The following is a 26,171-nucleotide window of genomic DNA, read 5'->3' as shown; positions in this document are numbered from 1 at the left end:
ATCAAAAGGACCACGCTGTGAAGGTTGGATACACAGACGGATGGCTGGGTGGAGATGTGTTAAGGCACATACAGCAAAATGCTGGCAGGTGTGGATCTGATGCTGAGTGCGAGGGCGTTTGCTATGCAATCCAACTTTTTGTGTGCTTGAGAATTTTCATAGTCAATTGTTGAGGGGGTAAGGAAGGGGTAAATAGGAGAGGGGGAGCTTGCATAGACCAGCGCTGACCATGTGACTGTGTCACTTGAGGAGTGGGGTTCTTTCAGGACAGCCCCCCACCAAGGTTGTTAAATTAACAGAAGCGTCGGTCACCTGACCCTGTTTGCAGTTACTCTAAGGCTATGGACCATTCATCGAGACGGAGAAGTCCTTCTGAGGCTATCGAAACATGGGCCAGGCCATGAGATCCCCATGACCATCCCTGAGTTTTTTCAGGAGTCAGTAAACCGATTTGGGATTTATCCAGCCCTCGCATCAAAGAAGGATGGAAAGTGGGAAATCCTGAGTTTCAATCAGTACTATGAGGCTTCTCGGAAGGCTGCGAAAGCCATGATCAAGGTAAATGAGTCATTCCTTCCTTCCTTTATTCGCTCGTTCATCCTGTATTAAGTCATTCATCTACACATACGTACAAATGGGACAAAATGCACCAGGCAACCCAAAGGTTAACTGGTGAAAAATTTCCTTCTAATCTTTGACCCCTCTTTTATGGAGGCAGACACCATTTGCAGTGTTTGTATGTTCCTTTGGGGAATAAGTTATGCATATATATTACATAATTCTGTATATGCACATTTTTACATTCACAGTAGCATACTATACCCATGGATCTGCATCTCGCTTTTTTCCCCCACTAGCATAGTATATGTATGTATTAGTTAGCTACTGCTGCATAACAATTGCTCCAAAACTTAGTGACTCAAAAGGACACAGATTTATTATCTCTTGATTTCTACGAGTCAGGAATCCAAGAGTGATGCTGTTGGATGTTTCAGGTTCCAGAGCTCTCATGAAGTTGTAGTCAAGTTGTCATTTGGGGCTGCATCATCTGAAGGCTTGACTGGGGCAGGAGGGTCTGCTTCTAAGCTTCTTTACAGACAGCTCTTGGCAGGAGGACTCAGTTCCTTGTTCTATGGCCTTCTTCAGAGGGTTGCTTGAGTGTCCTCAAAATATGGCAGCCTGCGTTCCCCAGAACGAGTGATCCAAAAAGAGGGTGAGCCAAATGGGAACTGTGATATCTTTTACAATCAAACCTCAGCAATGACATCTGTCACTTCATCCACATTCTATTGGTTACACAGACCTTGACACAGCACAGGAAGGGATTGTACAAGGACACAAATACCAGGAGACGAGACTCACTGGGGGCCATCCTGGAGGCTGGCTGCCACATTCGGAGATCCTTCCATATTGACTTACTTTTTTTAATCCATATTCTTTTCAACTGCAAACACATGTGTAACAGTAGTGACTACCATACATGGTGCCACAGTGGACCTCCTTTGTACAGTGAAATCCTACAAAAGAGTGCCCCTTTATGGTCACTGACAACATGTGTGAGCATCTCCTTACCTATATTCTTACCAACATCATCATTGTCAAATGTTCACCTGGGCCAATCTGACAGGCGTACTAGGCGGAATTCTCAGGTGACTCCTCTAAGATTCCCACCCCTTGGTGTGTTTATGCTGTACAATCCTCTCCCTGTGACTGTGGGCAGGACTTGTGACTATGATGGGATCTCCCTCCTGTGGTGGCAAAGGCGAAGAGACTTCTGCAGATGTAATTGAGGTCTCTAATCAGTTGACTTCAAGTTCATCAGAAAGGGCAGGTGCTCTGGGTGGACCTGACCTAATCAGGCGATCCATTAAGAGAAATTTTCCTGTTGTCCTTGAAGCACACTGCCATGTCACGGAGCAGGCCAGGTAACAGGGGAGGCATACAGCCTCCAGGAGCTGAAAGCAGTCTTCAGCTGACGACTAGCAAGAGGACAGGACTTTAGCCATTCCATCACTGGGAAATGAATTCCACAGGCAACCTGCAAGCTTCAGGTTGCAGGGGCCCCCAAGCTTCAGAGGAGATCACAGTCCCCACTGATACCCCGACTGCAGCTTTGGGAGAGGCAGAGAACCCAGTTATTCTGCCCCTAGGCTCCTGGCCCTGAAGAAACTGAGACAACAAACGTGTGATGCTTTAAGCTGCTCTATCTGTGGTGAAGTGTTATGCAGTCACAGATGATGAATATAACAGGCATCTCATACTGTAAAAGGGTATCTCCTGCTGGTTTTGATTTATAAGAAATCTGATCACATTTTGACCAACACCTGAGTTTCTCTCTCCCCTCCTCTGATGCTCATGGGTCTTCACTGAAGGACTGTGAGAGGTCAGAATTAAGAACCATCTGCTTGGGCTGGGTTTCTTCTTGGCTGCCCCACCCCAATGCCCTAGTGCCCTGGTTAGTTCACCTCTCCTGAAAGACAACCCTCTTTAGCTCTGCCCTTAGTTCTGGAGTTCCAGGGCCCTTGCTCTCCTAAACCTTGGAGATCCAATCAGAAATAAGTCTATCTGCACGTTAGTAAAGACACTCTGTTGACACTCTGTCTACAATGAAGACAGCCTCTATGCCACTAAGCAGAAACACTTGGCATTGTGTTCTGAAGCATCAGCAGGCAGATGCCTTCCAAATGCCTATGTTTTTCCTGAGAACAGCAGGCCACTGCCAGCCTCACCCCGGATGACTGAAAGAGCCAACCAAATTGGAATTTCCAGGACAGAAGGGGGCCCTCACCCCCGACGATCACCTGCATGTCCAGGCTCCCCAGTTCATCCTCAACCACGTTCAGATCAAGGCTATACCTTTAAAAGTAACTTGTCACCACTATAGGGTATCATTCTTTGAGTACTATTATTCAAAATAAAAATGAATTCAATACGAGGCCTTAAAAAAAAAAAGAACAAAATAACAAGTGCTGGTGAGGATACGGAGACACTGGAGCCCTCATGCACTATTGGTGGGACCCTGCAAGACAGTCCGGGTAATTTTGTAACAGTCTCACAAAATTCAGCTCAGAATTACCATATATGATCCAGCAATTCCACTTCCTGGTACATACCCCAAAGAATGGAAAATAGGAACTCAAATAGATATTTGGACACTCATGTTAATAGCAACAATGTTCACAAGAGCCAAAAGATGGAAGCAACCCAAGTGCCCATAGATGGATGAATAAACAAAATATGGTCCGTTCATATAATGGAATGTTAGCCTTAAAATGGGGTGAAGTTCTGACTCATGCTAAACATGGATGAACTGGGAACATTATACTAAGTGAAAGAAGCCAGATACAAAAGATGAATATATGATTCCACTTATAAAAGGTCCCCAGAGGAGTCAAATCCACAGAGACAGAAAGTAGACAGTCGGGGCCCAGGGCTGGGAGAGGGGGATGAAGGGTCAGTGTTTCATGGGGACAGAGTTTTGATATGGGAAGATGAGAAAGTTCTGGAGACAGACGGTGGGGATGGCTGCACAACAAACTGAATGTGCTTAATGCTACTGAATCGTACACTTAAATCATTAAAAATAAAATGCATAAAATTAGAATAAATAAATGGGGCATCACGTAGAGGGAAGTAAACCAGCCTCGCAAGAGTCACAGAAAATATCATGCTCCAGATTTGAGCGTCAACACTGGGTTTTCCCTACGTGACCCCATGGGCTCTGGGGTCTGCTCCCACCCACCCAGAAGCAAACCGCCTCTGTGTTTCTGTTTTCCGTTTGTCTGTCTGTTTTTCTGACTTCCCAGCTGGGCTTGGAGCCTTTCCACTCAGTCGGCATCCTTGGGTTTAACTCCGTCGAGTGGTTTATTGCTGCTCTTGGTGCCATCTTAGCGGGGTAAGACCGTGCGCTCGGTTCCCTGTGAACGCTGGGTAGCTGCTGCTCCGGGCCCGGCAGCCCTGGGCTGGTTCCCCCTGAGCTGCGGACAGGGATTTCAGACACAGCCCCGGGCCAGCAGGCAAGATAGACACACACCAGTCAAAGGACCTCAAATGCATAAGGTACTTCTTCAGCTCAGGAATGAAAATACAAAAGGATTTTAAATGGGCAAGAGACTTGATCAGAAACATCATGAAAGGAAGTAGCCAATAAGCACTTGAAAAGATCCTTGAGGTCCTTAGCCAGCAGGGAGATGCAAATTAAAACCACAACAGAATGGTTAAGAGCAAGAACAAAAGGCTGTGAATGAAGGGGACAGGTGGCTGGGGTTGGGGTAAAGTCCAAATCCCACCTCTTATTTGCTTTGGGACCCTGAAAAAGTGACCGCCCTGCCCCGAGAGCCTCAGTTTCCACATCTTTAAAATGGGGTGCTGTGAGGGTTCCATGATGGATGTAACAGTGACCTTACGGGAGTCGACACTCTCACCATCACTGTCATTTTTGTTGACATCATTACTGTCAAGTTGTGGAGGGAGGGAAGCTGGTGCCAAGGCTGTAGACTCAGAATTTGCCTGCAGACTCTTCCCCCCCCCCCCACCTCCCTGGACATGCTCAAGGTGTGTGTGCACATGCACGTGTTTTCTCTTCCCAGGGGCCTTTGTGTTGGTATTTATGCCACCAACTCTGCGGACGCTTGTCAGTATGCCATTGCTCACTCCAAAGTGAACATCCTGGTGGTTGAGAATGAGCTACAGTTGCAGAAAATCTTTTCGGTAAACCCTCTACCCAGTGCTGCCTGCCAGTCACCTGGGGGTGGGGAGGGGCGAACCTCAGGGCTCTGACCAGGTGCCCTGTAGCTTCCAGGGAGATGATAACGATCAGATGGGATGGTGGGACTTGCCCCAAGCACAGGTTCAGTACCAATCCCCACACGACCACTTTTGGAATAACTGGCAAAGCCACTTTGTAGGGGAGTAGGGTGGAGTGGACAAGCTTAATTTCCAATTCATATTAATTTCCTACTCGGCTTCCATTTAAAAAAGGTGTCTGTGTATTATTCTATATACAGTCCACTGTTTATTATTTTTCTTTTAGAAATGTATATCTTTGAAGCTTTGCAATCCTTATAATCTTCATCTCTTACAACTGTCCGCATTTCTGAAATGTTTTTGTCTTTCTCTTCCATTTCTTTCCTAAGTTCTACCACTCCATTTTACTTCTGACGTCTGGCTCTCCCCCAGGGTACTTGTATGTTTGCTTTGTGTTCTTCCTAACCAGCTGCGTTTACCTCATTACATCTTACATTTTATGTTGCAATACTGGGTGGTAATTTTTCTTTGCTTCGGGGTGACTTTCCTTGGTGTCCAGTGAAATGTGACTCCTCCTCATTCCTTTTTTTCCCCTTGCAGTATCTTTGTATGGATATTGTAGCAATGTTTCTGATTACTTGTGTTTGAATGAGCTGCAGCTGCCTGAACCAGCTTTTGGCAGAAGGACCCTAAGGGGCAGGGGGTCCTGGGAAGGGGTGAGCCTAGATGACCAGACTCCTTGCTTGGCCTAAGAGCCACTGTGACAGTTTCTTTAATACCATACTCCATCTCTTCTGAGTTAACATTTCTCCACTTTTTAATATCCTTGGAGTTGAGATGTGTCTTGCCATCTGTGGCATCCTAACACTGTTGGCCGTGTGTTTTCCCACATTTTAACTTCTCTGGAATGCAAGTAGATTTTCCAGACTTGATGAAATCCAGCTAGACTCACTTTTTCATTGGATTGGCTAGAGATGTCACAGACGCAACTCTCCTTCCTTTGTATGAACAGGGTACAAGAATCCCACAGGCCTGGCCACTTGAAGCTCACAGTTCTAGGTTTAAGTAGAGTTCTGAACCTGCCCCGGGTTCAGCCACCTTCATGGAGGATTTTCATGGCCTGACTCCAACTAGAAGGTTAGCTGGATCTTGGCCGCGTAGTGCAAGGTGCCAGGTGAGGAAGAGCTGGGAGGGACATCCTTCACTTCACCAACCAAGACCCACACGGTGTAGCTGAATTCAGGGCGCTGTTGTCCTCATCCATCTTTAACAGCTGCAGTCTACTGACACCGACCACAAAGAACCCAGTGGTTCTAAGAGCAGGTTGCTTAGTGTCAGTCAAGACAAAGAACAACGTTTCAGTGTGCAAGGGAGAGGAGAGAGGCTGGGGTCCCTGTGAGAGAGCGCTCAGGACCTGCTCTCCCAGGGCTGGGTTGCCAATTAGATCCACGCAGAACTTTCTTTTAGATTCCGAAGAACAGGATACAGACCCTAAAAGCAATCATCCAGTACAGACTGCCGGTGAAGGAGACCAAAAATTACGACCTGTACTCTGTAAGTGTGGGAGGGGGCACTGAGCAAAGGTGAGGGCGGGGCCTTGAAATGGAAGTGGGCGGGGACTCAAAAGGAAGTGGGTGGTGAGAAAGGGAGAGGGCGGGGCCATTGAAGGGACATGGGCGGGGACTCAAAGGGGAGAGGGGGAGCAAGGAAGAGGAAGGGGCCATACAAAGGAAGTGGGTGAGGCTGTCGAGAGGATTTTTCCTGGCATTAAGGGTCTTACTTGTGGGAAGGTGTGTTTTCTGGTTATTTATTGCTGTGTAACATATCAGGCGTGTTAAAATTCACATTATTTTAAGTTCAAATATTTAATTTATATTCAAACCAGAATTTATTATAAATTTATTTTCCTGGCTTTAATAGACACAAAGTTATTTTTTTATTAAAACCATTAGCCATTTTTAATATATACAAATATGTATATAGGGGTGCACATTTCTGCTATGGCTTGGACAAACAGCCCTGTTGGAGCCTGTCTTTATTTAAAATTACGATGTTTTGTCCACCACGGATTTGCTTTGCTTTGACAGTGACTTTAAAAATATTGCATTAAAATATTTATCTTGATTGCCAGGCGTCTTTTTGGCATCCCCCCCAGTTTTGCACCCAGGAAGCCCCTGGTCCTCACTCTGGTCCCGACACTGCTGTTGGGGCTCCTCCAGCACGTTTCTGGGTCTCTTTGTGGTGTCTCCATGCGATGTCTCCAGTAGGATGACTTTAGGACCTCTGGACTCATTTAGTGGCTCAGATCTCCAGAGAGGATGTTTTGAGGGAGAGAAATATCCAGGGGGAAGCTGTCCTGCCTTTAATGACCTATTCTTGGAAGTACAATATGGCCCATCAAGGCCAACCCATGGACACAGAGTCCACCTCTCACCAAGGGAGGGACAAGGCTTCTGAAGAGTGCGTGACACCATAAATGCTGTCACAGTCAACTTTTTGAAAATTCACTCTGCCTCAGGGTCTTCAACAGTCAGAAGATGTTTGGGTGCAAGCAACAGAGGCCCACTTATGACAAAGGGAGGGTTTCTTGTTTTTGTTTTTTAAGGATACAATGAGTTAATTCACAGAAGCCAGGGCAGGAGGCCTGTGACGGGCCAAGACAAGCTCCGGTTAATTTCCATGAGGTTACTGGGCCATGAAACCCACTACCCAAATCAGAAGCCCTAAAATGTCCTGGAGTTTATCTGGTTTGCCCTCTGCGCAAGTGGGAGGAAACTTGTCAGTGATCCTTTCTGGCCAAAGCACTCACCAGCTTTCACACATTTCAGAAAATATTTGAATATTAAGACCAGAACGATGACTAATCAAGTAAGGCAACTGATCAGAATTGTAGACTTTTTAGAGGTTAAAATGACCATCACAGCAGCATACCTTAAGCCGGGATAACATAAATAACTCATTTGTCAGAAACAGTAGTTACAGCAGGGGTTCTCAACCTCGCGGGCAACTGGCTGGAAGACTCTTTGTGGGGGGCTGTCCCGTGCGTTGCAAGATGTTGAGCAGCGTCCCGGGCCTCCACCTACCAGACGCCAGCGGCAGCTCCCAGCTGAAACAATCACAGCTATCTCAGACGTTGCCTAATGTCCCCTGGGGGGGGGGGGGACAATATCGCCCCTGGTTGAGGACGATGATTTATAGGGGAGTTTTGTGACACAGAATAGTATCCACTTCTCTGCAAGGGTAAGTAGAACTCACCATATTTTGATTCAATCTAGAAAAACATTCATTACAAGTCAGAGAAGAAGAAAGAGCCTGAGGAGGTAAAAGGTGAAGTTTGGGGGCAGAGGGACGGCAGATAAGACAATTAACTGGGTGGGTTGTGATGCCTGGGACTGGACTTGTGACCAGTTTTCAAGAGAGAGGATTGGACTGGACGAGACTGGGTCTGGGGTCTACCCAATCCATCATGTGTGGCCATGGGAGGGCGGGGTTCTACACAAGCCACCGGGGAGCACTCTTTGTGGGGAGGGCTTGGGGCACCTCTCAGAGGAAGGACAGGGTCCCTCCGAAGGCCTGTGTGTGCTGCTCTCACCACTGCCCTCCCCATCAGAGATGCGCTTTCAGAGGGGCCAGCGTTGCCCTGAGCAGGCTGCAGGCCGTGCTGGCCGTTTCCAGAGGACCTGGACTGCCCTCTATCTTGCAGACAGGACATTACCCTCCAGAGCCTCATGGGGCGGCTCAGAGGTAGAATTTTTGCAGGGCCCAGGGTAAACGGTTCACACAGTCCAGCAGTTCCTTCCGAGGCACCAAATTCTCAGGTAATTAAGAGCAAAGGCTCTGGAGTCAGACCACCTTGGGTTAGAATGCTAGTTCCTCTACTTGCTCTGTGACCCTGGGCAAGTAACTTACTACCTCTGAGCCTCAGCTCCTTCATGTGCCACAGGGAGAGGATGTATCTACTACCAGCAAGGGTGCCTTTGGTTGCAAATGACAAAAGCCTGACCCCCAAATGGCTTAAGCTTACAAGATTACTTGTTGGCTCATGTAACTACAACCCAGGGTGTGGATTTCAGGCACGGCTAGAACCAGAGGCTCGACTAATGTGACTGAAGCTCCAGTCTCCTCTCCTGGTATCCTGGTTCCACCCCAGCCTTATAGTCCTGAGACGGTCCGGCAGCCCCTGGGGGTCACACCTTCATGTTCAGATGATTCATTTGTGTCCTAGCACTTCCTGGAAAAGCCCTGGCCTTCACTGTGACTGCACCACCCAAGGTCACAAGCCCAGACCGAGGCAGATGGGACTCTTTGGGTTAAACCAATCAGGGTTGCCTTCAGCCGCATCAGTCTGGTAACGAAGGAGTTGGAGGTGCCGAGTGGAATCTGGGAAGGCAGAGAACAGACAATACTGAACTCCACTGTTCTGAGCACTTTACTTATATTAACTCACTTACTGCTTAGAACCACCCAAGGAGTTGGGTTCTGACATCATTCCCATTTTACAAATGAGGAAACTGAGGCTCGGGGAGCTTAAGTAGCCTGGCCTGGGAAGTGGAGGAGCAGAAGCAAACATCTTAGGGCTTTTGTGAGAGGTACCAGGACTGGCGCAGCCCAAGCCTTTCCTCCTGCTGAGAACCATGCTTCAGGAAGGGCTGCTGGGGCCAGATGGGCCTGGGGAAGGGGAGCTCCCAGGGTGCTGAGGTCGCTCCCACACCCCCAGGGTACCCTCACCCTGACACCCTTGTCTTGCTTGTCTTTTCTTTCCACAGTGGGACGATTTCATGGAACTTGGCAACAGCATCCCTGATTCCCAGCTGGACCAGATCATAGGGAGCCAGAAGGCCAACCAGTGTGCTGTCATCATCTACACTTCTGGGACCACGGGCCACCCCAAGGGAGCGATGCTGAGCCACGACAACGTAAGTGCTGTCTCCGGCGACAGGGATGAACTGGGCAGCTCCCTGAGGCCCTTCACTCTGGAGCAGTGGCCTTCAGGCTGCTTTCATTCCTGCCCCACAGGGACACAGTGGCATTTAGGGGCCCAGCACGCAGTAGGTCCAGAGCCCGTGGGCTGTAGAGTCATGCAAACAGCTCCCAGGGGACGGCACGGCGCAGGGGTTGAGATCAAGGATGCCAGAGCAGACCCAGCTCTACCCTTTTGCCCCCAAGCCTCAGTTTCCTCATCTGTAAAATGGGTGTGATGTAACAGTCCCTGCCTCATGGGTTGTTTTGAAGAGTAAATGAATTAATATCCAGAGAGGGGATGTTAAACACGTTAAAGCTGGTGGATGAACACTACGCAGAGCCCAGTGAGGTTTTTGTTAAAAACTGAAAAATGGCAGTGAGCAGTGTGCACGGTGTGAGGTTTCAAAGCAGGAAAGCGTCCAGTGGGACGTGCGCCCAACACGCTCCGCTCTGAGTCAGAAATGCTGCTGGTTTGTTGGTTGGTGGAGTTTTGTAATTAAGTTTATTTATTTTTTAATGGAGGTACTGGAGACTGAACCCAGGACCTTGTGTATGTAAGCACGTGCTCTACTACTGAGCTATTCTCTCCGCCAAGACCGCTAGTTGAAAAGAAGCATTTCTATTTTGTAAGAGCCTTCCCCACCAGCCTAGCTTAATAGTTGGCATCACACACTGGACTTTGCACTGGCTGTTTCCTCTGCGTAGAATCCTCTTTCTCAGAGACTACATGGCCTGCTCCTTCACTTCCTCCGGGTCCCAGCTCAAACGTTACTGCCTCTGGGAAGCCCTCCCTGACTTCCACGTTTAGAATAGCAAACAAGAATAAAACACCCCATGAGTCCCTGACCCCTCTTTGGCTATTTTTCTTACACTGACATGTTATATAGTCACTTGTTTATCATGAACGTCAGCGCCTTGAGGGCAGGGGCTGTCTGTCTTGTTCACCGCTGGGTCTCCAGTGCTCGGTGTACAGGGTGACACAATCCATTTTGCAGAATGACTGAATGAAAAGGAGCTGACTAGGCCCTGCCCCATCATGGCCAGTATCCACGCTCCCAGTGGCTTTGTGTCTGGTGAGATGCTCCCCTTGCGTAGGAGGGACAGAGGCAGAGCCCCTGGAGGGAGGCTGCCTGGATCTGAACCCTGGCCCTCCCACCTGCTACCCCTGTGACCTGAGAAGATTTCCCTAACTTCTCTGGCTTTGGTTCCCCATGTGTGAGTGGCTGCTGCCTCTCATAGAGTTGCTGTGAAGGTTTCCTAAAGTGTGTCAATTAGCGCTGGCTGTGTAACAAACCATTCTAGAACTCAGTGACAGAAGACACCAGCAGCCTGCTATGTCTGGGTCTGGAATTTGGGCAGGGCTCGGCAGAGGGTCTTATCTGCCCCACCAAGTGTCAGCTGGGGTCACTTGGCTGGATTCAGCGGGCACCCAGGCTGGGCTGGAAGATCCCAGAAGGGCTTCTCTCACTTGTCTCACGTGGCCTGGGCTTTCTCACTGCACGGAGGCATCAAGGGTGCTGAACTTCTCAACACGGCACTGGCTCTCCTGAGGGCGAACATGCCTTGACCCGAAGGCAGGAGCTGCAGTCTACAAGGGCTCAACATCAGAAGTGACCTGGTGTCACCGAGCTCCACTCCGTTGGTGAAAACAAGTCACAAGACCAGCCCTGTGAAGGGAAACAGACTCCAGCTTCGGACAGGAGGGCTGGCAGGGAGTTTGCAGCTTACTTAAACCTCCCCCATACACATGAGGAGCTCAGAACAATGGCTGGCACGCAGCAAGCTGCAAAGATCTCAGCTGCTATTATTTAAAAATCACCATCACCACCTTTCCAGCAAGTTAAAGCTAGTCCCATATTCTCAACACATGTCCACAGCACAAGGTTTCTCCCATGTATAGGCACTGTGCCAAGCTGAGATAAACACATTAACCCCTCCCAGAAACCCCACGAGGTGAGCCGAGTCATGAACCCCTTTTACAGGTGGGGAAACTGAGGCTCAGAGATGGGAAATGACTTGCTCAAGGTCAGAGAGCAGAGAAAGACCTAAGCCAGGATCTGAACGCACGAGTGTCTGAACCACTGTAAATTAGGGTCTCCACACACCCAGCCCCTTTTCTCAGCAGATGGGTACTGGGTTCCACGGACCACAGAGAGTGACAGTGCTTATGGGGGCAGAAGTAAAATTCTTCCTTCCTGAGGCCCAGAGAAAGAGGGGGAAATAACCTTGAGGGCCAGTTACTATGGGCCATGTGCCTTGCATGCTTCATTGCACTTAAACGTCCCTTTGATTTCCTCATTCATTCATTCAACAGAAGTTTATTGGGCACCTGCTATGTGCTGGGAAAGCAGCTTTGGACAAAACAGACCCCATCACGGCCCTCGGGAAGACAGACAGGGAAGGAACAAATAAAACCCCTCGGGTTGTGGCGAGCAGTACCCGGGGGGTTAGACAGATGCTGGAAACATCAGTCTGGGTGGTGTGAGACAGCCTCTCTAAAGAGGCAGTGTTTAAGCTGAAATTTAGCATCCAAGGAGGCAGCTGTGGAGAGGGTTGGAGGAATAACATCCCAGGTGGAGGGAACAGCCAGTGCAAAGGCCCTGAGGCAGGAACTTGCCTGATGTGTTTGGAGGAACAGTGCAGTGGCCCGTGTGGCTGGATTAACCAGGTAACTATTCGCCAGTGATTTATGATACCAGTAAGAAAATAGAGATTGTAAAATGATAAATATGCTAAGAGTTTACTTCAAGGTGTGCACTGGAGAAAGAAAAACACTGATAGGCTAATTGTTGGGGTGTTTACATGACGGGATTATGGGTGCCCTTTTTGTTTGTGGGACGATGTTTGTTTCATAGTGTTATGTTGGACAAGAGGAGCCTCTGTGCTCATTTCACAGATGAGCGAATAGCAGCTGCAAGGGATTTTAAGCCAATAGCCCAGGGTCACTCAGCTGGCAAACGGTGGAGTCAGGATTCAATTCTGGGACACAGACTGAATCTATCAGATTTTCTGACTTTCTGGGTAGACATTCCGACTCTAGGGTTCTGCTGTTGGATCCTAGGGCATCTGGTAATTCCTGAATTTCACAGCTTCCCACGAACCCTCAGGCAAGCCAGTTAACTGCTCCGTGCGTCCAGCTCCCCGTCTGTAACATGGAGAGAACTGCGGTCACCCACCGTAGTGCATTCAGACGGGGACCGGCTGACTCAGTCTTTATAATGCACCAGAGCAGTGCCCAGCATGCAGGAGGGGCTTTGTGTTTGTTCAATAACTGCGTCTTCACGCCCTTCCAGCGAGGACGAGGCGCCCTGGGTCATAAGCCTGACTTGTGTTCCAGATCACATGGATGGCAGGGGCGGCGGCAATGGAGTGCAACCTGTCTTTAGCTCCCAAAAAGCAGGAGGTGGTGGTCAGCTACCTTCCGCTCAGCCACATTGCAGCTCAGATGATGGACGTCTGGATACCCATGAAAGTCGGGGCTTCCATCTACTTTGCTCAACCAGACGCGCTCAAGGTATTAAGGTTAAGGGCCACGTGGATGGGTGGCTGGTTCTGTCAAGCCCCAGGCCTAGGGCTTCTTCTCTAGCCTCACCTCGTGCTCCCAGTTAGCAGCATCTGAAACCACTGACCGCTTTATTTTAGTGTTCGTCTTCATCCAAGTCACAGTACCCACGTATGGCTGTGCAGACTGTACACCGAACAATCTAAGAGTAAGATGTGAATGGTACTGAAGGCAGAATGTGTATGCGTGTGTGTAGTTTTCTTTGTTTGTTTAAAGTCAGTATTCCCAACTGCAGAAAACTCCCAAACCAAATGCTTTTGGCAGTTAAATCTCACCATGACTGATGTGGAGCTGTCTGTAGTCTTCATTTTATCCCACTTAATTGGGAATCTGCGTCTCTGCAGAAATATTAACATGATGGATGTCAGCCAGCTTGCCCAGACACCACTGTGGGATTCATGCAACACATGAAATATGCACCATGTTACCTTTCTGAAGGCCAGATAACTCTAAATTCCAAAATACACCTGGCCCCAAAGGTTTGAGATAAGGGATCCTGGACCTGGTCTAATCAACCAAGAGAAGTTTCTCCTGGGATGAGCTGAAGTGGCTGAGAAGAGAGGGACCTCTGCAGTGCAGGTGTGGCTAACCCAGCTCTGTCCCCTGCAGGGCACCTTGGTCAACACTCTGCAGGAGGTAAAGCCTACTGCCTTCATGGGGGTGCCCCGAATTTGGGAGAAGATGCATGAGAAGATAAAGGAAGCTGCTTCCAAATCTTCAAGCTTGAGGAAAAAGGTGTTTTCATGGGCAAGAAATGTTGGTTTAAAGATCAACACAAAAAGGATGCTGGGGTAAGAGATGGATCCAGTGGGGCCAGGCGTGGGGGGCACTGGGGTGCGCTCAGCCTTCCCCAGCTCTCCATGGCTGCAGAGCGCTCCCTGGCATTCGTGTTCACAGGGCTCATGACACGCCCATGAGCTACCGCATGGCCAAGGCCCTTGTGTTCAGCAAAGTCAAGAGCAGCCTGGGACTGGATCACTGCCACATTTTTATCAGTGGGGCCGCGCCCCTCAACCAAGAGACATCGGAGTTCTTTCTGAGCCTGGACATACCGATAGGCGAGGTGTATGGCTTGAGCGAAAGCACGGGGCCCCATTCCATGTCCACCCCGGAGAACTACAGGATTCTCAGGTACCTGCCTCCCGGGCGGATTCCCGCTCCTCCAGCAACACCGGGTCAAAGGGATGAAGACGGCGGGCGGGGCGGGCGGTGGGCCTCTGGGCTAAGACGAATCCTGACTTGGTGTCTCCAGAATGACCCCTGTTCTCCAGCCTCCAAGGCCCCAATCTTCATGGCCGTGGGAAGCCCCAGTTTGTCCCAGAGCCCATGGACAAGGGGAAGGGCTCTCAGAATGTTCTGTGGACTCTCCCCTATTTGTCACTTGCGGGCTCTGTCTCCAGACTGCCCACCTCAAGCTCGCCTCCTGAGGCTGCAGGACCCTTCATCTCCATGATGCTTTATCTCAAAAGCATCCTCAGGCCCTTTCTGGCTTTCTTCCAAGCTCGGCTCACCTCAGGCTGCAGGACTGCGCCCCGTGACACTGACACAGTAAGACTACCAAAGGCAGGTCCACTCTGAGTCTGAGAGCCGTGTTTCCTCCCAGGACCTTCTGGTTGTGTCCCTCCCTGACCCCGCCCTGCGGCCACACCACAAGTCTCACTCTCCCCTCCTGCTTGGCCAGGTTCCGGCTGCCTCTGAACTTAGCAAAAACGGGGCTCAGTCTTCCTAGTCCGGCAAAACCACCTCCTGCCCCTTATTTTTACTCTGCACATCAGTCTCTCCCCCTCCGCTCCATAACCTTATCTGGGTGTTTTCTGCAGAACCCAAATGCCCACTGGAGTTTTTCCAGAACCAAAGAGTGGTCCTTCCTTAAAGAGAAGAGACACTGTCCCAATCCTGGAGGAAAAGTACACATTTCAGCCTCTATCTTCAATTATCTTTTTCCCAACAAGGAATACATGCATATGTCAAAAATATACAGAGCAGAAGGTATGAAATGCTAAGAGTGAAAGGTGCCCTCCCTCCCACCCCACAGCTCCAGTTCACTTCCTGTGAGCTTGCTAGGGCTGCTGTATGGAAGTTCCACCAACTCCCACAACAGAGACTAGAAGTCCGAGATCAAGGTGTTGGCAGGGCTGGTTCTTTCTGAAACCTGTCAGGGAGAATCTATTCCAAGCCTCTCTCCCAGCTTCTGGTGGTGTGCTGGCAAGCTCTGGCATGCCTTGGCTAGCAGAAGCATCGTCCTAGTTAACTGCCTTCATTGTCATGTGGCCTTCTCCCCGTGTGTGTCTGAGTCCAAATGTCCTCTTTTATAAGGACACCAGTCATACTGGATTTGGGGCCACCCTATTCTGGTGTGACCTCCCACAACAACTCTATTTCCAATAAGGTTACATTCTGAGGTACTGGGGATTAGGACTTCAACACAGGAACTGGGTGGGGGGTGGGGAACGGGAGGAGCAGACACAGTTCAACCCACGACGCCCTCCCAGGGGCACAGCAACCACAGCATGCTCTTTTGAGTTAGCCTGGCCTAAGCGGAGCATCGCTTTACACACACACGTACTTCTATCCCACATGGAAACATTTTCCACATAAAAATGGACACGAACTCTCCCTTTCTGAACTATTGCTTGCTGTCTGGAGCTCAAGAACCAAACGCACTCAAATAGCATGGTAACCTTGACTATCTGGATTAGTAACACAAAATTCCACTCAGTCCTAACTCACGCTATCCAAGCTCAGGAACCAAATGGATTTAGTTACTAAGGGATTCGTATCTTGTAGGGAATGTTGCGTAACAATGCAGTGCTGCCTCATTTTAAACAGCCGCGCTGTATTCCACTAGATGGATGTACTACGATTTTATTTAACTAGGCCTCTTACTTGTGGATACTTAGGACTTTTCCCCCAACCAACCGTCACTGTGGCTGATGCTAAAGTGAATGCTTTGTATATGCACCAAATATTTTGCTAAATCAATTAGTAAAAAATGGTATCTCAACGTCACTTTCATTGATATTCCTTGTATCATGAGTGAAGCTGAAAAAATTGTTTCCTAATATAAAGGCCATTTTTATTTAATGTTCTCTGAACTATGGCCATGTCATCTGCCCAAGTTAAACACTGGACTCTCAGTCCTTTTATTATTGGTTTGTTGGCACTCTTTATGTCTTAGGAAACTCAGCCCTCATTGTCTTTGCTATAAGTGGCAGATATTTCACCCCTAGGTTTGTCATTGGTATTTTGGTTTTAGTTAAGGAGTTCTTTGCTGTCCAGATTTTTTTTTATCTTTACCTGGTTGAATATGTCAAACTTTCATAGATTCTGAGTTTTTCTACATTCCTTGAAAAGCTCTTTGTTGTAAGGAGGCTCTTAGTAAATTTTAAACTTCTCAGGCCTGCCTTCTTTTTTCCTGCTAAGAGAATCCCCACACTTAACCCTAAAACCACTGACCCTTCTCACTGCCAGTAAAAGAGATCTCAGCAAGGCAGTAAGAAAATACTTCCTTTTCTGCCAGCCTCCTAAGCGTTCTCTCTAGCAGAAGCAATTTTAAAGCCAGATCTTGGGTTGCGCTGTTCCGTCCTGTGGAAGGAACTTTAACCTCTAGAGAGATTCTGGTTGGTTGTTTTACTTAATTCAGCTGGTCACAGGGTACAGGATGACATATCTGCTTTCTGAAAGATGAGGGGGTTCTGCTGCTGTTTTTAAGCCAGGAGTACTCTGTCCTTCTCCCGTTTATGTGAAGATAAGAGCAATCTACAACTCAGCTGGGTTTCCCAGTGATCGAGACTTTGCCTCACTTGATTGAACAGGCCCTCCCTCCTTCATTCGGCAAACACCCCCTAGTGCCCACCGGGTCCAGGAGAGGGTGAGAAAGCAGACCCACCCAGGCCAGCTGAGCAGGGTGTTAGGTGCCCGGGCCGCAGACCCAGGCTGACTTGGGTGGGTGACCTCGTCTCTCCGAGCCTCAGTGCCTCCTTCCCCTCCCCTGGCAGTTCCGGCAAAGTCATGACTGGGTGTAAGAACATGCTGTACCAGCAGAACAAGGAAGGCATTGGGGAAGTCTGCCTCTGGGGCCGGCACGTCTTCATGGGCTACCTGGGAAGCGAGGACGCGACCACAGAGGCCATCGACAAGGAGGGCTGGCTACACTCCGGGGACTTGGGCCGCGTGGACAACAAGGGTTTCCTCTACATTACAGGCCGCATCAAAGGTACTGGGGCTTGGCTCTGCGAGGGCCTCCTGTAAGCAGGCCCACCCTGAACCTTTAAGGCTCCCAGCCTCCACCTTCCATGGGAGACCTTGCACAGACGTACAAAGACAGCCCAGTCCACACTCCACCTCCAGCTCTGTCCCTGGGCCCAGCACTTGACTCTCGGCAGGATGGACCTGGGAAAGATGCCCAACACTGCCCTGAAACCTCTGTTCCCTCCCCTGTAATTCAGGGATAATAACTGCTACAGAGCTATAGTGATTAAATGAGGAGTAAATGAAATTATGCAGAACAGGGATCAGCCGACTTTTCCCATAAAAGGCCCAGTCATAACCATGTTTTTGGATTTGCAGGACATGGGTCTCTGTCTTAGCTGCTCCACTCAGCTACCGCAGTACAAAAGCAGCCTGGACAGTATGCCCACCAATGGACCTGGCCGCGTGCCCGTACAAATTTCATATGATTTTCATGTGTCACAAACAGTATTCTTCTTTGGATTTCCTTCTGACCATTTAAAAATGGAAAAACCATTTTTAGCCCCGGCCGTACCAAAAAAAAAAAAAAAAAAAAGGCAGGCAGAAGGCTAGATTTAGCCCTACAGAAGGCTGCAGTCTGCCAACCTGTAATGTAGAGCACTGGGCACGGAGCCTGATGTAGGCAGTAGCTACATTATTCCCATGTATAGTAATGTCAGCATCATTTCCATGATAAGCAACAGAAACCCCTTCTTAAAACAGGTTTGAGTTAAAAAGGGAAGCTATTGGCTCAAAATCAGAAAAGTCCAAAAGGTCTTGTCTCAGGCATGGCTGGATCCAGGTGCCCAAATGACATCACAAGGAATCTCTGTGTTCTTCTGTTACCAAGCTGGCCTCTGGGTTGATGCCATCCTTGAAGAGGCTTTTCTAATTTGGTGACAAGTTGGCTGCCAACTGTCTAGTCTCATCCTGACCCCCAGGGGACAAAAAAAGTGTATTATTCCCAAGAGTTTCAGCAAGTTTTTGGCCTAATTCTCACTGGATCTTCTGGGGTCAGTACCCCGACTCAGAAGGAATCACTGTAGAGGATGGAAGATGCTGACTGGTCAGACCTGGTCCCATGCTCAGTCCTGCAGTCCACCCCACCCAAACCACATAAATATGGGCAGTGGGTCCCTAAATAAACCCTGCGGAGGAGTCAACCTCCTGGGCAGAAAAATGCCAGAGATGTCCATCACATGATCATATCGATTATCACTAGTGCTACAACGACCTCAGTAAGGGCGACTGCGAGATCGTGGGAGGAGATGGAGAGCGTCCGAGTGGTGGGACAGGAGGCAGCAAACATCCTGGGAGGAAAGAACAAGTAAAGAATGTATCTGGGGCAGGAGGAGGAGCTCTGGGAGAATTTTAGAGGCAGGGGGAAAAAGTAACACACTTCGTTTGGAGCTTGCCAAAATGAGGAGTGCTACAGGCGCTCCCAGGGTAAGGCTGGACAGAGGTTCTCCGGGGATCGTCAAATGAAGGAAACAGCAGGAGACAGAGAGGCAGGGCATGGTCAGAAGCATCTGACTATCCTCCAAGCAAGACACACTGGAGAGTCTGGAACAGGGAATGGGGGACCAAGAAATGGGCAGTGAGTTAATAAGACCCTGTCCAAGTGGAATTCTTGATGGAAATTTGAAGCAACTGGAGGAGCAGGGGCAGAGTGACTTTGGCTCTGAGGCTTGGAGCAGGACACAGTGAGAGTCCTGGCCATGGGCAGGGGCCCTCCTCTGCTTCCGGAGTTTTCTAGGTGAGTGGTTGCTTGTGCCCCTCTGTGACCCTCAGAGGGGCAGGGCTTTGGTACTGCCTTGGTTGAGCCCACCACCAGCTGCGCTTTATTCCAGAAATTATCATCACTGCCGGCGGCGAGAACGTGGCCCCCATCCCCATCGAGAACCTCGTTAAGGAGAAGCTCCCCATCATCAGTAACGCCATGCTGGTGGGAGACAAGGCCAAGTTCCTGAGCGTCCTGCTGACGCTGAAGGTGATGTGGGTGTTCTGGGCAGGGGCGAGGGCCCGCTGCCTGGTCCTCAGAACTGGCCGGGCAGTGGGTGGGGATGCTGGGTGTCGTGACGGGGTGTCTTGGAGCAGTGTGAGGTCGACAAGACAAGCGGGGAGCCGCTGGACAACCTGACCTGGGAGGCCATCAAGTTCTGCCGGGACGTGGGCAGCCAGGCAAGCACCGTGACCGAGATCGTGGAGCTGCAAGACCCCCTGGTCTACATGGCCATCCAGAAAGGCATAAACGCTGTGAATCAGCAAGCCATCTCCAACGCACAAAAGATTCAGAAGTGGGTCATCCTGGAGAAGGATTTTTCCATCGGTGGAGGAGAGCTAGGTGAGTGGCCTGGGAGCCAGTGGCCTTGGCCCTTGGAAGCCGGTTCCTTGTTAGTGTCTAGTGGCATGTGGGCTCTGAGGAGATGTGTCTTCTTCTGGGAGTCAGAGGGGACCAGCCATGGAGCAGGAGGGGATGCCACCTCCCGCTGACTAATGCCCGGGTCCCCCAGACCACACACACACACGTGCCTCAATCTTTTTATCTCCAAGTTGTAAACGCCATCCTCGCGGGGTGGTCCAGGACACCTTGAGGGAAGCCCAAACCCCCTGGTAACCGGAGCCTGGGGAACGACTCCCGAGGTCACGTGTTCACCCCGCCGTGGACTTGCTGGGTGACTTCAGAGCGACTGGCCCTCTCTGAGCCTCACCTATTAAATCGGGGGGTAGGGGCCCCCCTCGTTGGGTACATGGTCCTCAGCAGGGAGACTTCGGCATGCCCTCCACCTCCCGGCTCGGAATCCTCCCCACAGCCCAAGCACAAAGTGGGGCTCTGTCAGCCCCACTGATGGCGAAGGCGGTGCATCCCGGAGGTCGACGGCAAAGCCGGCCACAGCCCAGCCCCAGCCACGAGGCCCTGCTGCCCGGTCACAGGCAGGGCTTGTGGACTCTTATTTCTTCCCCTCGACTGAACTGGTCTCTCCTCTTCTGACAGGTCCCACGACAAAGATGAAAAGACATTTTATAATCCAGAAATATAAAAGGCAGATCGAAAACCTCTACCACTGACTTCTTTGGCAAAGCTGCTCCAGGCTGCCCCGATGGTAAGACTGGCTTTGCTGGGCTGTGCCTCAAACGGGTCCAGCAGAGGGGGCCCCCCGAGTGGCAGGCGGGTCTGCGAGGTCACGTGCACACGCGTTCGGCTGCTGTGGGTTCTGGATAGTGTCTGCCCTCCACTCGCATTCTGCCAGGGCTGGCAGGGCACGCGGACTGCTTCCTGGCTGGCTACCAACACTGCTGGCTGCGTTTTCACTCATCTCATAGAGGGAGCAGGGCAATCTTCCCACCTAGGACCAGAGCTGCTGTTTCTGTTTTTTTGCCAAATGCCCAAATGTTTCCTTGCGGCTTATTTGGCGAAGGCCTTCAGTCAGAAACTTTGGTGGGGGAAGATCCACCTGCTGGGAACCAAGGAATGAGGTGTGTCAGCCCATCCCAGGGGGTGACGGATGGAAGCCTGAGCTCCCTCCACCCCTCCTTGTGCTTCCCCCAAAATCTGGGTCACAGAGAGCCCACGTGATGCCAGGAGTCACTGATAGGATTGTGGGAAGCCAGCTAGAAGTACGGCGCAGGCAGAGAGCAGAAAACATCTTCAGTTGTCTCAAGGGCCACCTGTAACCCTCTCATGATCCAGTCATCCCCTTCAGATGCCCCAAGCCAACACACCTGTGTCAGTTTACCAGGACTGCCACAGAACAAAGTACCACAGAGCACGCGGCTTAAACAACAGGAATTTATTTTCTCAAGGCTCTGGAGGCTGGAAGACACCAAGATCAGGGTGTTTCTGAAGCCCCTCCTTGGCCTGCAGACGGCTGCCTTCTCCCTGTGCTTCTGGGTCTGAATTTCCCCTTCTTCCAGGGACACCTGTTGTATTGGATTAGGGCTCACCGTAATGACCTGCTTTCAACCTCATCACCTCTCTAACGACCCCATCTCCAAATACACTCACATGCTAAGGTCCTGGGTGTCAGGACATCAACATATGAATTTGCGAGGGGGGCATAATTCAGCCCAGAACACCACCATACTCGTTTTCTGTTCTTCATCATTAACTGATTTAACTCCTCAGCACCTTCATTTGTCCAAGTCTCGTGGGTGAGCCCAGCAGTTAAACACACCACATTCATTATTCTGCATCTTTTGCAAGACTCCCAGTTTCACTTTGCAGCTGGGTAAGAGACCACCCCACACTGGTGCTGGGGGGCAGACGGGCCCTCCGTACCTGTGCTGTCCACTACAGCAGCGACTGGCCACGATGTGGCCCAGCTGGGTTGAGGTGTGATGTGCGTGTACACACACTGGGGTACGAGATAAAGTAAATTATCTCATTAATATTTAAAAATATCGAATGAATGTTGGAATGACGCTATTTTGGACATACTGGGTTACAGTAAATATAGTACCTAGCTCAATTTTACCAGGTCCTTTTTTGTGTGGTTACACAGGTGGCTCATGTGACAGTTCTCCTGGAAGGCACCACACTCTAAAGTTCACGGGAGGGGGCGATGGCTCAGTGGTGGAGTGTGTGCTTATCATGCATGAGGTCCTGGGTTCAATTCCCAGTACATCCATTTAAAAAAAAAATAAAATAAAAAAATAAAAAAATAAATATATATATATATATATATATATATATATATATATATATATATATATGTAAACCTAATTACCCCTCCCCCAAAAAATAAACAAACAAAAATAAAGTTCATCAGGGAGGGATTCCATTTCTTTTGTAATTTCTAAGTGGATCTGTTCATTCAGGAATATTTCCATTTTACAGTGACTTGTGGGGACCCAGGGAATGAACACACATGCATCAAGGATTCCCAGGTGATAACCTGCCTTTTTCTGCTCTCCAGCCTCCAACAGGAAGATGCCATCGCGATGTGATCTGCTGCTCTGGGTGGGGACTGGAGTCTCCCTTATTTCTGAGAAGCCAGATTCCCTCGGGTCACTCCTCCTCGTCCCCCTGAGGAAGAGGCACGCCCTTCCTGACCTGCCCCGCCTTCAGCAGCAACAGGCCAGTCACAGATCTTTGAGTTACTATGAAGCATCAGGGTGTGATCCCGGGGAAGCTCACAGGGAGGTGTCTGAAGAACTGCCTGTTTAGAAGATCTGACCTTATAGGTTCCAACCAGATGTTTTTCCTCCCCAGAGGGTTGACTGAGACATCAGAGAAGAAAAGCATCCACAGGTCTGAAGAAGAACTGGGCCCCCAAACCCACTCGCCTTCCTGGAAGCAACCTGGAAAGCTGTCCAATAAGTTCCAACAATAAAGCGCTTCAGCATTCCATGCCCTGGTTTTTGGCCAGATGCAAACATCTTGGCCTTTGTTGAGAAGCTCAGACTCTGAGATCAGTTCTGGGTTCAAATTCTGACTGTCCGTGTGGGTTCAACCTTCTGATTTGGGGGGTGGGGTGGGTTTTATCTGTAAAAGTAGACCCCCATCTCACAGGGTGGCTGTGAAGGTGCATCGAGATGACAAATGGGGAGCAGTGTCTGATGCCTCTCGGCCCCCACACGTGTTCACGGTTTTCATCGAAGCGCCATGTCAGTCCTGGCTGAGAGCTAGGGTTCTCAATGGCCTCTGTCTTTTGGGAAAGATGAGTTTGCTATTGTCACAGGGTCTGAAACAGCAGAAGTTTGCAAGATGATAGAAGTTTCTTGTCCGACAGTCCATGCAAAGACAGATCAAAGCTGACAGGGCATATCCAGTGTACATCCCTGAAAGAATATAGCTTGGGGGGAGCCAGGGTAGGGGGACATCTCCTAGCGCAGAGGGGGACAGCCCATCAGGACAAGAGGAAGCAAACTTCCAGTGTCCCCAAAGGTTCTAGACAGCCAGACGGACCCCTTTTCCTTTAACTGCCTTTTTAAAATGTAAAATTATATACACCAGAAATTAACACCACATCATAAATCGACAGTACTTCAATAAAAAAAAATACAATAAAATTATAAATAGATCAGAAATGTATGGAGACATTCTCCTTGCAAAAAGGACTTGATGCAGATAAGGCTAAAGCCGTTACTTGGTGGCTCTCCTCATCTACTTGGTAAGTTCTTTATATGCAAGTATAGTCAATCCTCTTTATTTGCAGATTCCATCTTTACAAGTTTGTCTGCTCACAAAAATCAATTGTAACCGCCCAAATATGCTTCTGGCAGTTTTGTAGCCATCTCTGGAAATGCACGGAACAGTGAAATTTTTAATCGCCATCGTGCACGTTCCCAGCTGGATGTCCAACGAGCTGCTGCTCTGCCTTCTGGCTTCAGTGCAGACTGTGATCGCGTGTCTCCCTGGGGGTCTATTTAGTGCTGTGTTTTTCGCATTTTTGTTGGTGATTTTGCTGTTGAAACGGCCCTCAAGTACAGTGCTGAAGTGCTGACTAACACTCATGAGTGCAACAAGGCTGCGACGTGCCTCCCTTGAGGCATGAATTATATGCTGTTGGCCATGAGTTCACCACTAAAGAATCATCAACATACACTGAATAAGGTGTCCCTGAACAGAAACACACAGAACACAAGGTACACACTGATCAGTGGATAAAAATGTTGACAGGGAGAGGGGAACAAGCGTGGAGTAGGAGCATGTGGAGATCACCTCCACCCACGAACACATCAAAAATACATCTCAGCGTGGAACAATTCTCACAGGAAATTGACTGGCAAGTGGCAGATCTCTCCTACAACCAATGCTGCAAGATCTCCACGTACCCAGGTAGGATGGGAAAAAAAGGCATCAGGACCCTTGAGGGATCTGTAAGGCAGCGAAGGTCCATCCGGGCAGACTCGCCCTAGGGAGTCCCATACCTGCAGGGAAGCCCGCTGGGACAGACAGGGGCTGGAGAAGCCTGGACCCTACTCATGAAAAGTACACACTGCAGCTTGCTAATAATCAGGGCGGAGAGAGACCAGCTCTGGTGGCTGCCCCCCTGCAACTTCTAATCCAAAGGGGCGGATGCCCAGCCCCCCCAGGTCCACACTGCAGCCTGGTGTGAGATCAGGGCAGAGACCGGTCTAGCTGCACAGAGACAGAATGGGTGTCTGGGGTGTGATGCGCTCAGTACACGCACTGGGCCACGGGAGCACGCAGTGGCTAAGTGCTGAGTCTCAGACAGACAGGCCCTGGGAGGGACTTGACCCAGCTGTGCAGAGACAGCCCGAAAGCCTGGGGTGTGGGGGGAACCGCGGAGCCTACTGTCAGCACCGAATGGCGCCACGGAGACGCACGGCAGCTGGGCGCTGAGTCTCAGGCGGACACGCCCCGGGCAGGAGCACACTTCCCGGGAGAGCCCCAGCCCGCCCGCCCGCCCTGCACGCAGCTGGGAGCCGCATCTGGGGCGGACAGCACCGCGGCCCCTAGTCCCAGCCTACTCCACATCACAGCCTAGCACTAGGTCAGGGACGAACACAACAGAGAAAGGGACACAACTGTAGGCTGCTTCTGGGTGGAACTGCAGGCACCTGCACGGGCAGCACATAGGTTCACGGTGACCACACGGGCCTCACCTGCTTCAGTGGTCACCTCCTCTGGGGCAGGGTGTACATTCAGGGCAATAAAGCCTGATCGAACCTGACCCTCAGGGCTTCTAGTCCAACAGCCAGGGAGCAGACCCCACCCTGACAGGTGGGTGACAGCCATGGAGAAAGAAGAGGCCCTGACAAACACCCAGCACAGGCTCTGGACATCCCCCATGAAGGGGATAACAGCCCACACACCCTGAGGAAAGACGCTGCTAGCATCCATACCAAACGTAGCCCTCACTCCAAAAATACTGAACTCACAGGTCTACCCAGGGACACTCCCACATAAAAACACCCCTTCAAGATCACAGTAGATAACTGTTTCTCTTAAATTCATAGAGACAGAGAAAGCTAAGTAGAATAAAAAAGCAGGGGAAGTACTCCCAGTTAAAAGAACAAGAGAAATATCCTGAAAAAACAAATAGTGAAACAGACCTCAGCAGTGCACTAGACCCTGAGCTCAAAAAAGAGGTAATAAAAATGCTACCAGAATGAAGAAAGGCCAGTGACAGGAATACAGATCACTGTAACGAGGAAGCAGAAACTATAAAGATGAACCAATCAAAATTAGACAATTTAACTGCTGAGATTAAAAGCCAATCTAGAAGCAATTAACAGCAGACTGAATGACACAGAAGAACAAATAAGTGACCTGGAATATACAAAATGGAAATCACCCACCCACTCAGAAGAGCAGACGAAAGACAAATTAAAAAAAAAAAGGAAAAAAAAGCAACATAAGAGATCTACGGGATAATTTAAAGCGTGCCAACCTGCACATAATGGGGGTTCCAGAAGCAGAAGAGAGAGAGAAGGGATTCGAAAAGTATTAGAAGAAATTGTGGCTGAAAACTTCCCAAACCTAAACAAGGAAACACATATCCAGGTACAGGAAGCACAGAGGGTCCCAAACAAGATGCACCCAAATAGACTCATACTGAAAACTGTCATAATTAAAACAGCAAAAGTTAAATATAAAGAGAAGATTGTACAGGTAACAAGAGAAAAACAAACTGCCAGTTACAAGAGAACCCCTGGAGGGCTATCATTGAATTCTCTACAGAAACTCTGCAGGCCAGAAGGG

At 49.7% G+C, this 26,171-nt stretch overlaps 1 protein-coding gene across 1 annotated transcript; it reads left to right on the top strand.

Moving 5' to 3' along the window:
• The first annotated feature begins 396 nt into the window (after positions 1-396).
• ACSBG2 (acyl-CoA synthetase bubblegum family member 2) lies at positions 397-22,512 on the top strand. The gene is made up of 13 exons (XM_032466334.1): positions 397-558; positions 3,807-3,895; positions 4,590-4,710; positions 6,214-6,300; positions 9,513-9,662; positions 13,046-13,222; positions 13,880-14,061; positions 14,168-14,401; positions 17,269-17,486; positions 19,351-19,490; positions 19,598-19,844; positions 20,496-20,604; positions 22,417-22,512. Exons 1-12 carry the CDS (start codon positions 412-414, stop codon positions 20,567-20,569), a joined length of 1,866 nt encoding a protein of 621 aa, XP_032322225.1. The 5' UTR covers positions 397-411; the 3' UTR covers positions 20,570-20,604; positions 22,417-22,512.
• Positions 22,513-26,171: the final 3,659 nt, after the last annotated feature.

The sequence above is a fragment of the Camelus ferus genome, chromosome 22 (assembly GCF_009834535.1).
Source record: "Camelus ferus isolate YT-003-E chromosome 22, BCGSAC_Cfer_1.0, whole genome shotgun sequence".
In the NCBI taxonomy this organism is placed as follows: Eukaryota; Metazoa; Chordata; class Mammalia; order Artiodactyla; family Camelidae; genus Camelus; species Camelus ferus.
The sequence above is the reverse complement of the archived record's forward strand: the minus strand, read 5'-3'. Positions and strand labels throughout refer to the sequence as shown.

Excerpts from the sequence above, each read along its gene's own strand:
- ACSBG2 (XM_032466334.1), top strand. The coding sequence starts at position 412 with ATGACCATCCCTGAGTTTTTTCAGGAGTCAGTAAACCGATTTGGGATT. Across the intron at positions 17,487-19,350 it reads CATTACAGGCCGCATCAAAG|AAATTATCATCACTGCCGGC; the intron begins GTACTGGGGCTT and ends GCTTTATTCCAG. Across the intron at positions 19,845-20,495 it reads CATCGGTGGAGGAGAGCTAG|GTCCCACGACAAAGATGAAA; the intron begins GTGAGTGGCCTG and ends CTCTTCTGACAG.